Source organism: Lathamus discolor, chromosome 24 (genome assembly GCF_037157495.1).
Source record: "Lathamus discolor isolate bLatDis1 chromosome 24, bLatDis1.hap1, whole genome shotgun sequence".
Lineage (NCBI taxonomy): Eukaryota > Metazoa > Chordata > Aves > Psittaciformes > Psittacidae > Lathamus > Lathamus discolor.
In genome coordinates this window covers 1,201,814-1,217,337 of record NC_088907.1, presented here as the reverse complement: position 1 = coordinate 1,217,337, position 15,524 = coordinate 1,201,814, and the positions used below count along the sequence as shown (strand labels likewise).

The window sequence follows — 15,524 nt, the reverse complement described above, 5'->3', positions numbered from 1 at the left end:
GCTCGGATGTGTCTGGCATTTTTATTCCTGGAGGGCTCCCCTGCGCCAGGCACTTCCAAGGGATCTCCAGTTTCATCCCTGAATAATTTACTATCTCCACAGACAAGACAAAGAGCAGAGGGAAGCGGCACGGGAAGAGGCTTCCCATTGTCTGGCAGCACCGGAAAATTGGTGCCAGTGTGGGAGCTGGGCTCCATTGCTGGTTCGGGGGGGGATTTGGGGCGCAGGGATTTGGGTGCCCCATGTCCTGCTCGCTGGGTATCCCCTGCTTTGGTAAATCCCAGCTCTGGGTGAAGCCCGCAGGCGCTGCTGCAGGACGTGCATCCCGGTGGGATGCAGCCAGTAGTGCCCTGCGCAGCATCCCCGCATCTCTTGGGAAGCTGCTCTCCTCCTAAAGCCTCCATACAAATACCTCACCCAAGAATTAAACCTCATCTTCAAGCACATCAAAGCAGTGCAGTGGAACAGCATCAGCCACGTTCCTTGTCCTGTTCGCCCCCAGGCTGCATCATCTCTTGCCTATGGACCATGAGAGCATCTCAGGGGACCACGAACCGCTTGCTGCTGGCACAAAGCGATGCTGAGCACGGTGCTGGGGGCTGTGAGGTCTGCAAGGTCCCCAGCAGGACCAGGAGCACTGCAGAAGCAGCCAGAACTGAAAGGGCAGCTCCCGGGTGTGCTGCTGGGTGAATGCAGGTGAGTTTCCATCTTCAGCTTTCCACCACCAAGCGTTATCCTTGCTTCCTCTCGGGTGAACAATCAAATGAAGCAGCCAAAGTATTTGCCACGTTGAGAAGTACAGGGCAAAGAAACAGGAAGAAAGGGTGCTAAGAGGCTCCTCAGCTCTTCCCGGCCTCCATTGGGAGGCTCCAAACTGTGAGGTGCTGCAGGGCGAATCCCAGGAATCACAGAATCACACAAGCTTGGAATGGTTTGGGTTGGGAGGGACCTTAAAGCTCATCTAAAGCCACGGGCAGGGAGCCCTTCCACTGAAGCAGGATGCTCCAGCCTGGCCTTGAGCACTGCAGGGATGGGGCAGCCACAGCTTCTCTGGGCACCCTGTGCCAGCACCTCAGCACCCTCACAGGGAAAAGCTTCTGCCTAAGAGCTCAGCTCAGTCTCCCCTCGGGCAGGTTCAAGCCATTCCGCTTGGGAGCATCTTTGTGGCCCATCAGGAGCATCAGCTCACGTCCTTGCACTGGGAGCACTGGACTTGCGGCCACAGCTCTGGATCATGGGGGGACCTTCTGACTCCCTACAAGTGCCTGGCAGGATGGAGCCAGGAGGGGCTGGGCTCTGCTCCCAAGGAACAAGGGATGGGACAAGAGGAACCGGCCTCAAGCTGCCCCAGGGCAGGTTTAGATGGAGCTGAGGAACAATTCCTGCCCCAGAGGGTGCTCAGGCATTGGAACAGGCTGCCCAGGGCAGGGCTGCAGGCACCGGCCCTGCGAGTGCTCACACCCCCTCAGTGCCATGGGGCACTGGTGGCCTTGGCAGTGCTGGAATGGTTTGGTTTAATGGTCTTAAAGGTCTTTTCCAACCCAGTTGATTCCATGGTTCCATGGTTCCATGATCCTTCCTCCCTCCAGAGAGGGTAGCAATGGGAGCAGCACCGCACTCAGAGCAAACTGGAGTATTGCTCCCACCAGTCGATCAATGTGCGGAGGGTTTCGTCCTCCTCCTCCCAGCAGGCTGGCAGGTCCTTACCCATCTTCTCATCATCCATCTGCAATCACAAAGGGACAAAAGCTTTGCTTGGGCTCACAGCACCCAATCCCTCCATTGGCAAGAGAGAGGGGACCCATGGGCTTGGTTTGATGCTCTGGAGCCCAGGAAAGCCCAGTGAGGACCCATCTGCTCCTGCCTGTGGTTCCAGGAGTTACGTCTCTCTCCCTGGGGTCTTGCCCAGCCCCGAGGGTCAGTGCCGTCTTGGAGCCCTCTTGCAGGTAGACCTGGGGAAAAAGGCTTTAAAAGGAGTTTCCAGGGCTTGGAGGCATCCCAGCGCCTGGGTGAGCCAAGGAAACCAGGTTCAGTGGGGCTGGGGACAGAGACCCTGGTGATGCACTGCGGGCGGCTGTGGCCACACTGGGCGCTCCTGGGGCAGCGCCAGCACCAGGTCCCCATTCAAGTTCCCAAAAGGAACCCATAGGCTGAGGTTGCCCAGCTGCGGTCCTTCCTCCCCACGTCATCCCCACGCCATGCAGGGAACCCCCGCATCTGCATCCTGGTGCAGCCACGTCCCCAGAGGATGGGGATGAATGCGCATGAACTCACCTGCTGGAAGGGGCCAACCTGGGCATACACCGTGGTGTACTCTGCTCTGGCCTCTGCAAGGAGAAAAGAGGGGAAGGTCAGCGAGGGAACAGGCTATGGTGAAAGGGAATGGTGGGAATCCCGGCTTAAAGAAGGCTGAGAGGGGCTGGAGGGCTTTGATGTGGGTCTGTGGGGAGGTGAAGCATCGCTTTGCATCCCCCTTTCTGCCCCACTGGAGTTGGGAGCAGGGCGCTTGCTTCCAGCTCAAAGGATGGCAGTGCCAGCGTGCGCCAGTGCAAACCAGCTCTTCCCATTCCAATACAAGATCCCCGGGTGCTTTCAGAGGGCGAGATGCCTTTGTCTCTCCTTCAGACATTGCCACCATGGCAGCATCAGCTCGTTCTTTGTCTCATCAGAGGAGAGACAATTGAAATCCTTCATAATCCCATTTGAGGGTCAAAATTCCCGTGTCCCTCATTGGCAGCACTGGAGGAAGAGCAATGCAGGCTTCAGGCAGGGCAGGGATTGCTTCAGGGGGATGCTTTGCCCATAGTTCCTGATGGAAGAGCTGGATCTCAAGGACTGGGTGGGAGGAGCCCATGGTCCTGGTGCTGAGTGCACCCCAACATCCAGGCACAGGCAGAGACAAGGCAGGAATTCCCCCATTGCCGCGAGCTGATGGAAACAAGGTTTTCCATGGATGGAAGGAAGAAGAGGCAGTGGGATCCGTGCTGGGCACCGGCCCCGTTGTAGCAGCGATGGGCACGAGCCTGCGTCACAAATCAGCCCTGAGCATCCCGATCCTTTGGTGGCCTCATGGCTGTGCTCCCAGCTCCTTCTTGGTGGGCTGGCACCAAGTTTTCCAGCAGGAAACTGGGGAAGAGCAGAGCTTCAGCCTCAGGAACACCATCGGGGTCACCTCTTGGAGCTCACTTCCATGCGTGCAGGGTGAGGGTGCGGGGAGGGGTTGGGGTCCGCTCTGGTTCCAAGCCCCAGCAGCGGATGATTTCCCTGCTGATTTTCAATGCATCCGGGATGTTCCCACCAGGAAAAAGGGGGCTGGAGGGAGGGAAGTGCCTGGGGCAGCCCCAGTGCCCTACCTGTGTTCACAGCCTCATCTGCAGGCACATGGAAGATCCTCCAGCCTGGGGGAGAGCAACACGGGGGCTCCTGTCAGCAGCAGCAACAAAAGCAAACCCCACGGAGCATCCTCAGCTCCAGCACCTGCAGCCCCCCGGGTGTCGGGGCCACGATGGACTCCCATGGATGGGACTCTCAGGTACCCGCAGGGTTTGCTCACCTTTGGGTTTACAGCAGAACACGAGGATAACTGATGCTAAAAGCACTCCAGATCCGGCCACCGCTGCTGCCGCAATCACGGCCTTGCTGCTGGAGTGGGCGCCTGGAAAGAGAACAAGGTCCAGTAACAACATCCCAGAGTGGATCTGGCTCTTCCCAGCATCAGAGTGGGGGGAAACGGGCACGGCCGTGCTTCCACACCATGCTGAGCCCTTCCCTGCTTCACAGGCACCCTTACTCCATGGTCCAACATGGAAAAGAGGCGATGGCGCTGCATGAAGATGAGCGATGCTGCAGACAGAGCAGCGACAGAGCAGTGGCCGGGAGACTCCGGCCCCAGCCCCTCCATGGCCTCAGCTTTCCCCACTGATGTCCCTTTGCCTTCCGGGGTTTCCATGGGTGGGAAAAACCCCACTGGAAAACCCGGCAAGCTCCCCCCTGCAGCCCATCCTTGGCCCTGCCGCTGCCTTGCAGGAATGGCTTTGTTGCTGCCATCCCACAGCAGGGTTTTGAGGGGTCACCCGCTCCCCCCAGACCCCGCAGTGGACAAGGAACAGGCTCGGGCACGCTCAGGCGTGGAAGAGCGAGGCTGGACACGGACAGTTTGGGAGCTCACCATCGCTGGGAGGCCGGGTTGTGATTTCTGCAGCATGGGCAGCACGGGGAGGGAAGAGAACAGGAGAGAGGTCAATGCCCCTGCTGGGTCAGCACAGCTCAGGGGGAAGCTGGAGCCACGGGACACAGGATAGGGCCCTTCCCCAGCACCTCTTACCTGCGCAGAGGGCAGCGGGCGAGCTGACGGTGACGTTGCGGCTGCTGACGGGGTTTTGCGCCGTGCACGTGAGGAGCGGCTCCTCCGGGGGTGGCTCCTCCACCAGCACCGTGGCCCCGGGTCCCCACGTGCTCCCCACGCTCCAGGTGTAGGAGACGTTGCCAGCGCCGGCTCCGGACGCGGTGCAGAGCAGGGCGTAGCGGCAGACGCCGGCTGAGCAGTTCTGCCCGGCGCAGGTCACCGTGGGCGCTTCCAGCTCCCCTGGGCACGCAGGGAGCTGTCAGAGCCCCCGTTTCGCACAGGGCGTAAAGCGAAGAGTCAACGGTGGAAGGTTCTTACCGTAAACGTGCAAAGTGAAGGTGGTTTTCACCCCTGCGCTCTTGGCCGTGTAGGTACCAGCATCCTCCAGTCTCAGCCGGGAGATGCTGAGCGCGCTGCCGTTCCCGGGGAAGGCCAAGCGGGGCTTGAAGCTGTCGTCAAAGAAGGTGGCCTCAGGAGGGTCCCCGAACCGCACGGTCACGACCACGTCGTTGTGGAAGCTCCAGGCTGCAGCTCCTCCCTCCAGGCTCTGGAGGTGGAAGGTGACGGAGCTGCCCACGGCGCCGATCACCTCCTCCCCGCTGGTGCTGTGTGCTGGGGAGAGAAGCGGGGCTGAGCGCTGAGCCCAGGGACAGGATGTGGGGAAGGGGCCGTAGGTGGAAAGAAAACCCCAGCCGCTGTGACACCATGGTCAGGCTGAGCCCCAGGGGCCGTAGCGCACAGCACCCCTGTTCCACTGCGGGTAACGTCATAGGATCACACTGGTTTGGGTCGAAAGGAGCTTGAGGCTCACCCAGCCCCATGGACAGGGACCCCTTCCACTGGAGCAGGATGCTCCAACCCAGCCTTGAGCACTGCAGGGATGGGGCAGCCACAGCTTCTCAGGGCACCCTGTGCCAGCGCCTCAGCACCCTCACAGGGAAGAGCTTCTGCCTAAGAGCTCAGCTCAGTCTCCCCTCGGGCAGGTTCAAGCCATTCCCCTTGCCCTGTCCCTACAGGCCCCTGTCCAAAGCCCCTCTCCAGGTTCCCTGCAGCCCCTTTAGGCACTGGAGCTGCTCTCAGGTCTCCCCTTCAGGAGCCTTCTCTTCTCCAGGCTGCCCCAGCCCAGCTCTCTCAGCCTGGCTCCAGGGCAGAGCTGCTCCAGCCCTCGCAGCAGCTCCGCGGCCTCCAGCAGCTCCAGGTCCCTGTGGTGCTGCTGCCCCAGAGCCGGATGCAGGATGCAGGGGGGGTCTCACAGAGCGCAGCAGAGGAGCAGGATCCCCCCGTGACCCCACGGGCACTCCCCTCCTCATGCAGCCCAGCAGATGAGAGGTTTTCCGGGCTGCAAACACACGAAGCCTCCGGAGTATCCCTTGGGATAAGGACGCACGCTGCATCACTGATCCCGGAGCACTGAGGAGCTGGGGTGATGGCAGGAATTAGGGAATTCCTTTGTATTATAAAGGATCCATTTGACTCTGTGGTCCCACACTGGGACTTGCGCTTTCACATCCCTCAAAGTGCTCGTGAAGCAGCTTCCCATGTGCGGAGGGGTTCAAGGGGCTGAGCCCTGAGGTACAAAATGAAAGCGCAAGGAGAAGCTTGCAACAGCTCAGGCAGGTTCCTCTCAGCACCAGCCTGCAAGGGCCAAGTTAAGCTCTAAGCACGCAAAAAGCTTCTCCGCCAAATGTGGAGCTGGTTCCCTCTTTTCCAAGCAGGAAGAAGACTTTCCATCCCCAAGTTAAAGTCACTGCTCCCTAGTGTGGGCTGGGGATGGAGGCTGCGTTCCCAGTGCTTGGAAAGGGACCTGATCCTGGCCCAGGCAGGCAGCCGGAGCCCAGCGTTCCAACCTCACCCCAGGGTTCTGCATCTCCGGTTCCCAGAACGGGCATCTCTGACCGCATGGAAGGAAAAGCTGCTCAGGCAGATAGAGCTGGAGGAAGCTCTGCTGAAGCAGTAGATAAGGACACTGCAGGGCTCATCCGGGGGCAAAACCCCCCCCAAGCCAACGTCCCTGCCCATTTCCCATTGCCTGAAAGGAGCCAGAACGCGTCCCCTCTTCCGAACAGCCCCAAATTCCCCCCCACAAACCCGTGGGGGCAGGGAAAACTCAGGGACAACACAAAGGGAACAGCCCCTGAGCGGAGAGCATCAAACCCAGCCACCGGTGCACATCTGACAGCAGCTGGATGGAGATGGACTGGAGCCGAGACCTGATGCAGTCACTCATTTGCACAGGAGAGTGAGGGGCCAGCACTGGGCCGTGCTGGGCATCTTTCACCCTGGTTTGCCCAACATCCTCAGGACATCCCTACATGGATCCTGCACCACTGGTCCCATCCATCCCTGGTCTCCAGCCTAAACCTCCCCATGGGCCTTCCATTGCTGAGGGAGAAGGAGCATCTGGCACTTACTCGCTTGCTGAAGGATGAAGGCAAGCATCAGGCACCAAAACCCATCCATCAACCCACGGCGCATGGAGGGGAGCTCTCTGCACCCAGCATGTACCACAGCTCGTGGCAGCAAGAGGGACGTGAGCATCTGTGTGCACACGGCCGTCCCTTCCACATCTGGATGGGTGGAGATAACTGCTTCATCCAATGGCTGGGGCCACCAGTGGCGTCAGATGGAGACGTGGGGCCAATGGGTATGAATATAGAATAGACAGGGGATAAACGGAGAACCCAGACTGGTCCGGGTCGGAAGGGACCTTAAAGCTTATCCAGCTCCACAGGCAGGGACCCCTTCCACTGGAGCAGCTTGTTTCAAGCCCCTGTGCCCAACCTGGATTTGAACACTGCAGCCACAGCATCTCCATTCAACCCACTCCAGTGCCCCATCACAGAAGAGCTTCTGCCTAAGAGCTCATCTCCATCTCCCCTCTGGCAGGTTTAAGCCATTCCCCTTGTCCTGTCCCTCCATCCCTTGTCCAAAGCTCCTCTTCAGGCTTCTTGTAGCCCCTTTAGGCACTGGAAGGAATCCCAATGAAAACTTCAGCTGAAGAGCTCCATTTCCAAGCAAAGAGGAGCGTGGCATGTGGGACAAAGAGCAGCACCAAGGCTCTGTGTGACAAACAGCCCAGCTTCCCTACAGGAACCAGCTTGGAGAGGTGTAGCATGGAACCCATCACCCACAAGCATGCTGGTGCTGTGGACCAGTGTCACCAGGGTATGCTCCATAAGGGATGCTGTGACACTGGGGACAGGCTCCTCTTGTGGGCTAACGCACAAAGAGGCACCCAGGGGATGGACCACCCTGGAACCCCCTCTGTCTCCTCCAACCATCCCCTGGAGCCAACATCTCTGTGGCACCGCGGCTCAATGCCACCCATTGGCACCATCAGCATTGTCACTGGAACCCTTCCCCATCCCAAGCATCCCATGTCCGCGTGAAGCCGTGTTTGGGTGCCCCATCACAGGGCGCTCCATCACCCTGCAAGGAGCAGCACCAGGCTAAATCCTGCACCAAGCACCAGGCACAGGATGAGGCTTTTACCTCCTTTTAGAGTCACAAACCTTGTCCCTCTGTGGTCCTGCCCATGATCCTGGTGAAGCTGCTGCTTTGGAGACTTTTCCAAGGAAGCAGCTCAGCTGATGTGCTGGAGCAGCCTATGACACACTCGTCCAGCAACCCTTTCCAAAAGGCTTTACCATACATTTATTTCCCTTTCCCTTAATCAGCCCTGCTGGGTGAGCTGCGTTCCCTTGGGATCATAAAATAGCTCGGACTTGGAACGATTTGACAGCCACTGTCCTTCATCCAGGCCCCCTCCAGCATCCCTGGGGGATTTCCAAAGGGAATGTGGGATCTGCTGTGGGCAGGGGATGGCCAGGCCATGGGCAGGGGCTGCTTCAAATTCAGCTTTCAATAGTCTTTGGGAAGAGTCCAAGGAAAACCCTTGCCTGTCCCTACAGTCAGCAGTGGGAAAGGATGGGGATGGAGAAGTGTGGAGAGGCATTGCCCAAGCAGGGACACGGGTGCTCCCAGTGCAGGAATCAGGCTGAGCTCAGCCTCCAGGGCATTGCAAAACCTTCTGCAGCAGGAACCCGGCGGTTTCAGAACCGCTTCTGGAACAGAAGTTGAACGAAAAATCACTTCTGGTCATAGAAAAATCACTTCTGGTCATAGAAAAATCACTTCTGGTTATGGAAAAATCATTTCTGGTCATAGAAAAATCGCTTCTGGTCACAGAAAAATCGCTTCTGGTTATGGAGAAATCATTTCTGGTCATAGGAAAATCACTTCTGATTATGGAAAAATCATTTTTGGTCATAGAAAAATCACTTCTGGTTATGGAAAAATCACTTTGGTTATAGAAAAATCACTTCTGGTCATAGAAAAATCACTTCTGGCCATAGAAAAATCATTTCTGGTCATAGAAAAATCACTTTGGTCATAGAAAAATCACTTCTGGTTATGGAAAAATCACTTTGGTTATAGAAAAATCACTTCTGGTCATAGAAAAATCATTTTTGTCATAGAAAACTCACTTTGGTTATAGCAGACCCACTTTCGTTATAGCCCTCTGCTGTTGAGCCCGCATCACCGGCACCACGAGCCTGGTGCTCCCTCTAGTGAAGCCTCACGGAGGCTGAGTGGGAGCCCACGGGGCAGAGGGGTGAGGCTGGGATCCAAACCAGCTCCACGCTTCCCGGTGGTGCTGTAGGGAGCTGAGGGGCTGGACCCTTCCCCTCCGAGGAGCCGATTCTCTCTGTGTCACTCGTGCCCGGCTGCATCCAGAGCCCTTCTACCCTCTCCCAATGCTTCAGCATCTCCCCTTAACCATAACCCAAGGAGATTTGTTGCCTTGCTTCATTCAGCCCTGCTCTTTGCCATCCCTCTCCACATGGCAGCCCCAGCTCGGCTGTGTGCCAGAGGGGTTTGCCCCAGTCCCACAGGGATGAGGGGGGTTTCATCAAGCCAGGAATGTGATGTTGGTGTCCATGGAGCAGAGGCTGCCTGCAGAGGCTCAGGCCGTGGGCATCATCACGCTGGCATAAACCGTCGTGGGCTCCTTGCTGGGGCTCTGCAGCAAGAAACAGGGAAGCAAAAGAGGGGCCTGAGCTGGGGGGAGATGTGGGTCACCCCGCGGTGATGCCCATGGGGGCAGAACCACCCTTACCTGTACGAGGTGGCCCTGCAGGGTGTGGGGCTGCGCCAGGGGGTCCCGTGGGGCACAAGGGGCTGTGCTGGGGACCAGTGCCGTGTCCAAGGGCTGGCCGGTGGCTGTGGTGTAGATGGTGATGCAGGAGGGGTGCTCGGTGATGGAGGCTCCTTTCTGCTTCTGCACAGAGAGCAAAGGGTGAGCAGCAGCGCAGAGCTCACCATGGGGACCCTTCCCTCCCTCTCCCCTCCATGGACCCACCGTTTCCTCCCCACTTTGTGCTGGGTAGGACTTGGGGAGCAGTGGGTCCAAAACCCACGCTCTGTCCCCAAAGCCACCCTGAGATGCTGGGGGCTGCAGCACCCAACCTCATTCCCAGCAATTCCTGAATTAACGGGGATGAGGCTGACTCCTGGAATGGCAGAAGCCTCCCCCATCGTCTCCTTCCCCAGTCACAGGGCTGTGTTAGCACCCATCCATAGGGTGCTGCAGACCAACAAAGAGGCACCCAACAGTGAGCTGGGGTGCTGCCGCCCCCATCCAAGACCCCCATCCAAGGAATCCCATCAGGGTCGTGTCCATGCTCTCCGCAGTCTGCGGTGTCGGGATCCCATCCCTAAGGAGCAATGGCCGTGGCTCACCTGCCTCCGCTGCACTTGGGAGTAGATGGTGTGCACTGCGCTGTCCTCAGCGAGGGCCGAGCCCTCCTGCCCGGCTGCAGGGGATGAGGAAGTCTCTGAGCAGGGACTCAGGGGGGCCCTGGCGTCACATCCCCGCTCCTGCGCCCCAAGAACTTCTTGGGAAGAGCTTGTGCCTCAGATCCCATCTCCATCCCCGCTCTGGCAGGTTAAAGCCATTCCCCTTGGCCTTTCTCTCCATCCCTTGTCCAAAGCCCCTCTCCAGGCTTCCTGGAGCCCCTTTAGGCACTGGAGCTGCAATAAGGGCTCCCCTTAAGGAGCCTTCGCTTTGCTCCTTCCCAAGGACCAGGATGCCCTTAGAATCAACCAGGTTGGAAAAGACATTTAAGATCGAGTCCAACTGTTCCCAAGTCCAGCACTAATCCAGGTCACTGTAGATCCATAGGGATCAACTCTTTGGCCCATTCTTCTGGGGCCAGATTCTGTCCCTCCACCAGGCTTGTCCCAACCATGGACCCTCAGCCACCCCCAGCACCTCTCCTTCACAGCACTCACCACTGGGCTTGGCCACACGGGCAGCCATGAGGACCCCGATGAGCATCACTGCAGCCATGGGCACCACCACCATGAGCAGGAGACGCTGCGGCCCCAGCCCTGCACTGCCTGGAATGGGGGGGAGAGAGGGGATGGGATCAGCCACCAGCCCCACAATCACCCAGAGCCAAGCAGGATGTGTTGCTAAAAGCCTTTTTTCACCTCATTTTGGACTGTTTAATTCAGTAGAACAGGAAACAAGGGGCAGGAAATGCTTCTCTCGAGCAGAGCATCCTTTCATCACCTCCAGACTGCACCAAGCAGCAAAGAACCGGCTGCAGGTGCCATCAGGGTCACATAAAGCCCTAAGGATGCCCCCAGTGCCTGTGGGGAGGCAGCCCCTTGGGACCCCCTGGGACAGAGCTCTGCAGCTCCAGCCTTGCTCTTGGACCACCAATGGTCACATCACACAGGGGTGCAAGGGGGTTTGGGGCAAGGAGGGCAGAGGAACAAGCCCCAGATGCCCCTGGAACGCCTCATTTCAGCATCTCCCTTTTCTAAGAGCCCCTCCTGCTTTTCCCCCAGGGCTGTAGCATGAGGTCACCTTTGGGTCCCCAGGGAAAGGGGCAGCCACGGCACAGCCCGGGCCTGGAGAAAGTCCCCCACATCACAAGGAAACCCCCATGGGAGGGAGCGTGACCTGGCCTCAGGAGCCCGCGAGGGGGAAGCTGCCACTGAGGGGGCTCTGCTCCCCAAACCATGCAGCCTCCTGCTTTCACACGAGCCTCGAGCACCGGGGCGCAGCGGCCGCGGAGGGAGGTGGGATCTGAACCCCCACATCCTTCCTCTTCTGAAGCAGCCCCGAGCTGACCCTTGGCTTGCAAAAGGCTCCTTAGAGGCTGCCTAAAGCAGCTTGAGAAAGTCCCCTGCAAAGCAAGGGCAGGAGCAAGAGGCTGGAGGGAGCTGGGTTGGGGACTCACCCGTTTGCTTATGGCTGCACTGGGAGGAGTTGAAGGCGACAACGCGGGTGCTGACGGGGTTGCTGGTGGTGCAGGAGCAGGAGACGCTGGAGCTCTGCAGGGGGAAGGTGAGGTGCAGGAGGCTGCTGTTGCGGGAGCAGGGCCCCGAGGTGCTGGTGTCTGCACTGCCCCAGCTGTAGGAGATGCTGTCCCCTCGCTCCGCAGTGCAGTTGAGGGTGATGTTGCAGGTGCCATTGGCCAGCACCCAGCTGAGGATCTGGATGCTGGGATCAGACACCGGCTCTGGAGAGAAGGAGGGAAGAGGCCGTTGTTGTGCCTGGGAAATCCAAATGGCTCCTAATTCCATAGGGTCCGGTCTAAGGTGCAAACAGCATCAGAGAGGGAGATGCTCAGCATGAACCCAGATGCTCCTGACAGGATGCAGGTGGGGTCTTGGACTCACTGCAGCACCTTGACATCAGGGTGGGCATCTCCCACCCGCCTTGTCCCCCTGCTCCCAGCACCGCAAGAGGCTGGGAGCATCCGGCACAGCGCTCCCGCAGCACCACGGCTCACCATAGACCTCCAGCTGTATCCGCCAGACCTTCTCCTCCGGCCCCTTGCTCACTGTGTACTCGTAGAGCTGCCCGTCCTGCCGGCTGGTGTTCAGGATCTCCAGGGAGAAGTCCAGCTCATGGAAGCGGGTTCGGTCCTGCACGTAGTTGGTGTAGTTCCCATCCGCGTACTTGAGCAGGATGAGCTTCCTCTGCGGGTCCTCGGTGTCCCGCTTCCAGACGGCAGCTCCGAAGCGCAGGGTGAGGTCCCGGAGGTCCGGGGGGATCCGCAGCCTCGTCGCCTTCCCCAAGGTGCCCAGCACCGTTTCCTTCACCCCATGGACCCTGCCTGGGAGGAGAGGGGGCAGAAGGGATGGGGCAGGTAGGGCGCTCAGAGCCGCTGTTCCCCCATCCCAGCTCTGCCGGGTCATAGGAGCAGGGAATCGTCAGGTTGGGAAAGAGCTTAAAGCTCATCCAATCCAACCACTGCCACCAGTGCCCCATGGCACTGAGGGGGTGTGAGCACTCGCAGGGCCGGTGCCTGCAGCCCTGCCCTGGGCAGCCTGTTCCAATGCCTGAGCACCCTCTGGGGCAGGAATTGTTCCTCAGCTCCATCTAAACCTGCCCTGGGGCAGCTTGAGGCCAGTTCCTCTTGTCCCATCCCTTGTTCCTTGGGAGCAGAGCCCAGCCCCTCCTGGCTCCATCCTGTCAGGCACTTGTAGGGAGCCATCAGGTCCCCCCTGAGCCTTCTCTTCCCCATCGGAACCCCCCAGCACCCTCAACCCCACATCCTCAGCCCTCAGAGGTGCAGGTCCAGGGCTCAGAGGGGACGCGGTGCCCTCCTCTGCTCTTCCTCCCCTCTCCTGCTTGAGGTGCTCCCAGGAGCATCTCTTGGTGGCCATGGAAAAGTGCTCTGCAGAAGAGGGGTGCGAGCGTCTCCCACTCATCCCGGTGCACCCAACCCCTTGGATCCCTTGGAAAACCTTTGGTGTTTGGTGTTACGGAACCTTTGCTGTCCCTCCCGGCAGGGCAGTGATTCCCATTTACCCACCCTCCTGGACAAACAAGTTTGTTTTGGGTGGAAAGAGCACGGGGAAACGCCAGCTCAGCAGCATCACCCCCGTATTTCCCACCGACGTCTTTCCGTTGGGGTGAGGCTTTGCCCCAGAGCGGAAAAGAGAGGAATTACCCCGGAAAGCCCTGAGGACACCATCCCAAGCAAGAGGGATCCCCTCCCATGGCACAAAACACAGCGGCTTGAGCCATCCCTACGGCCTCCCTCTCCCCAGCATCCAAAGCAGCATCAGGCACAGCCCTCACCCCATAGAACCCACCCCACGTGGTCCAGCTGCAGCTGGCGCTGATGCATTCACTGCACAGCCCGGCACGCTGGGTGTCTCAGCAGTCAGGTTCCTCCATCACTGCCAGTGGAAAAGCCCTTTTTGCATCACGTTAAACCCTGGGCAGGGAAGATGGCTCGGCTGGAGCAAGGCTGGAGGAGGAGGGATGCGAAGAGGGATGAACCCAGCCATGCCCATAGAGAGAGGCTGGAGGCACTCGGTGCGGAGCAGCTCTCACAGAGGGATTGGGCTCATGGGGCTTTTGGTGGGCTGGGAAGGCTGAAAACCCCACGGGGCTTTTCAAGGCAGGCATTGCAGTGACTGTGAGCCAGCAGAGCCGAGGAGAACCCCAGCTCTGCCCGGCCTCTGTCCTGGATAAAGCCCTTGTCTTGCAGGCAGGAATTACACAGCTGCAGTGGCAGAGGGCTCAGAGAACCCCGGAATGGGCTGGGTTGGAAAGGACCTCAAGATCATCGGGTTCCAACCCCCTGCCATGCACAGGGATGCCGCACACCAGACCCTGTCACCTCAGGTCCTGTCATGCAGCTGTGGGGATGCAGTGTCCTTAGTGCTGGTCCCATTCATCCAGGACACCATCATCCCTTGGACACCACCATCCCCAGGCCTCCATCATCCCTAGGACTCCATCATCCCTAGGACACCATAACCCCAGGCCTCCATCATCCCCAGGACTCCATCATCCCTAGGACTCCATCATCCCTAGGACACCATCATCCCCAGGACTCCATCATCCCCAGGCCTCCATCATCCCCAGGACTCCATCATCCCTAGGATACCATCATCCCCAGGACTCCATCATCCCCAGGCCTCCATCATCCCCAGGACTCCATCATCCCCAGGCCTCCATCATCCCCAGGCCTCCATCATCCCTAGGACTCCATCATCCCCAGGCCTCCATCATCCCTAGGACACCATCACCCCAGGCCCCAGTCACCCCCAGACACCATCCACAGCCAACCAGGGTTCTCCAAGCGCCCAGAAACAGCCAAATTACCCCATTGCAAGTCCCTTTCCACAATATTCCTTGCTTGGGGACCTTCTCCCAGCCCGCTGGCACCTCTTGATCTGGAACCCTCCATAGCACAGAGTGAAACAAGCCCCCAGTTCATCTTCATCCTGCGTACACCAACTCACAGCTGGTGCTGCCCTGCTACCAACACCCCCGTAAAGCCCACAGGACAGTGACGGTGAGCGGCGCTGCACTAGCACTGTGTCCATCACCATCCTCCTCTATTCATCACCTTCCGTTCTCTCCTCCTTCAGCATGACCAGTACTAGAAGGGATGCACCCCTGACAGCCTCTATAACAGATGCATCCCTAATAGCCTCTACAATGGATGCATCCCTAATAGCCTCTATAATGGATGCACCACACCCCCAGCTTGGCGTTGCAAGCCATTTACTTCCTAGAGGAATATTTCTACTGGACCTGCCCGGTGTGCCACTTGGGATTTCCAAACCTTCATGGGGAAAATCGCCAAGCAATCCCAAGGGAATATTTCAGGAAGAGACAAACATAAAACCCCAAACAAAACCCCATACATACAAACCCCATACATCATACCCCATACATACAAACCCCATACATACGTAAAACCCCACACATACAACCCCATCCATCCCTACCCCATCCATACAAACCCCATCCATCCCTACCCCATCCATACAAACCCCATCCAGCCGTACCCCATCCATACATACCCCAAGGGCAGCCCAGGGTCACCAGCAGGCAGAGCCGCACAGCCCAGCCCATGCCTCTGCTCCTGCCGCGGGCTTGGTCCCCACTGCCCCCCAGGCGCCCTCCAACGCGAGCCCTGCCACGGGCCCCGTGTTTCCTGTTTTGGGTGAAAGCGGCTTCTTTTTGTCTTCAGTGGAAAGTATTCAAAGCAGAACTGTGAGGGCTGCACCGGAGGCTGGGCTGAGGGAGGAAGCCGAGCATTGCACACAGCAGCATCCTCCTGCTGCAGTCTTCAACCCTGCAGGAAGAGGAAGGAACCAGCAATGAGAGCTTCTGGGTACCGGAGCAGTGGGG

At 58.8% G+C, this 15,524-nt stretch overlaps 2 protein-coding genes across 7 annotated transcripts; both read right to left on the bottom strand.

The window, feature by feature from the left end:
- Positions 1 to 2: 2 nt before the first annotated feature.
- On the bottom strand, positions 3 to 6,899 carry LOC136004047 (T-lymphocyte surface antigen Ly-9-like). Of its 5 annotated transcripts, XM_065660151.1 has the most exons (9): positions 6,757 to 6,899; positions 4,664 to 4,957; positions 4,325 to 4,585; positions 4,169 to 4,195; positions 3,554 to 3,655; positions 3,354 to 3,398; positions 2,275 to 2,327; positions 1,865 to 1,952; positions 1,640 to 1,726 (listed from the first exon to the last, which is right to left on the bottom strand). In XM_065660151.1, the coding sequence occupies exons 1-9, from the start codon at positions 6,881 to 6,883 to the stop codon at positions 1,719 to 1,721; spliced, it is 1,005 nt and encodes a 334-aa protein (XP_065516223.1). In that variant the 5' UTR covers positions 6,884 to 6,899; the 3' UTR covers positions 1,640 to 1,718. The 5 variants fall into 5 exon arrangements, with proteins under 5 accessions (XP_065516222.1, XP_065516219.1, XP_065516220.1 ...); XM_065660150.1 differs by lacking the exon at positions 1,865 to 1,952 and having other exon boundaries at positions 3 to 1,726; XM_065660147.1 differs by having other exon boundaries at positions 1,634 to 1,952.
- A 1,076-nt stretch (positions 6,900 to 7,975) lies between these two features.
- Positions 7,976 to 15,474, bottom strand: LOC136004043 (signaling lymphocytic activation molecule-like). Of its 2 annotated transcripts, XM_065660144.1 has the most exons (7): positions 15,194 to 15,474; positions 12,154 to 12,480; positions 11,599 to 11,880; positions 10,640 to 10,747; positions 10,088 to 10,161; positions 9,465 to 9,626; positions 7,976 to 9,368 (listed from the first exon to the last, which is right to left on the bottom strand). In XM_065660144.1, the coding sequence occupies exons 1-7, from the start codon at positions 15,243 to 15,245 to the stop codon at positions 9,312 to 9,314; spliced, it is 1,062 nt and encodes a 353-aa protein (XP_065516216.1). In that variant the 5' UTR covers positions 15,246 to 15,474; the 3' UTR covers positions 7,976 to 9,311. The 2 variants fall into 2 exon arrangements, with proteins under 2 accessions (XP_065516216.1, XP_065516215.1); XM_065660143.1 differs by lacking the exon at positions 15,194 to 15,474 and having other exon boundaries at positions 12,154 to 15,103.
- Between the last annotated feature and the right edge of the window lie 50 nt (positions 15,475 to 15,524).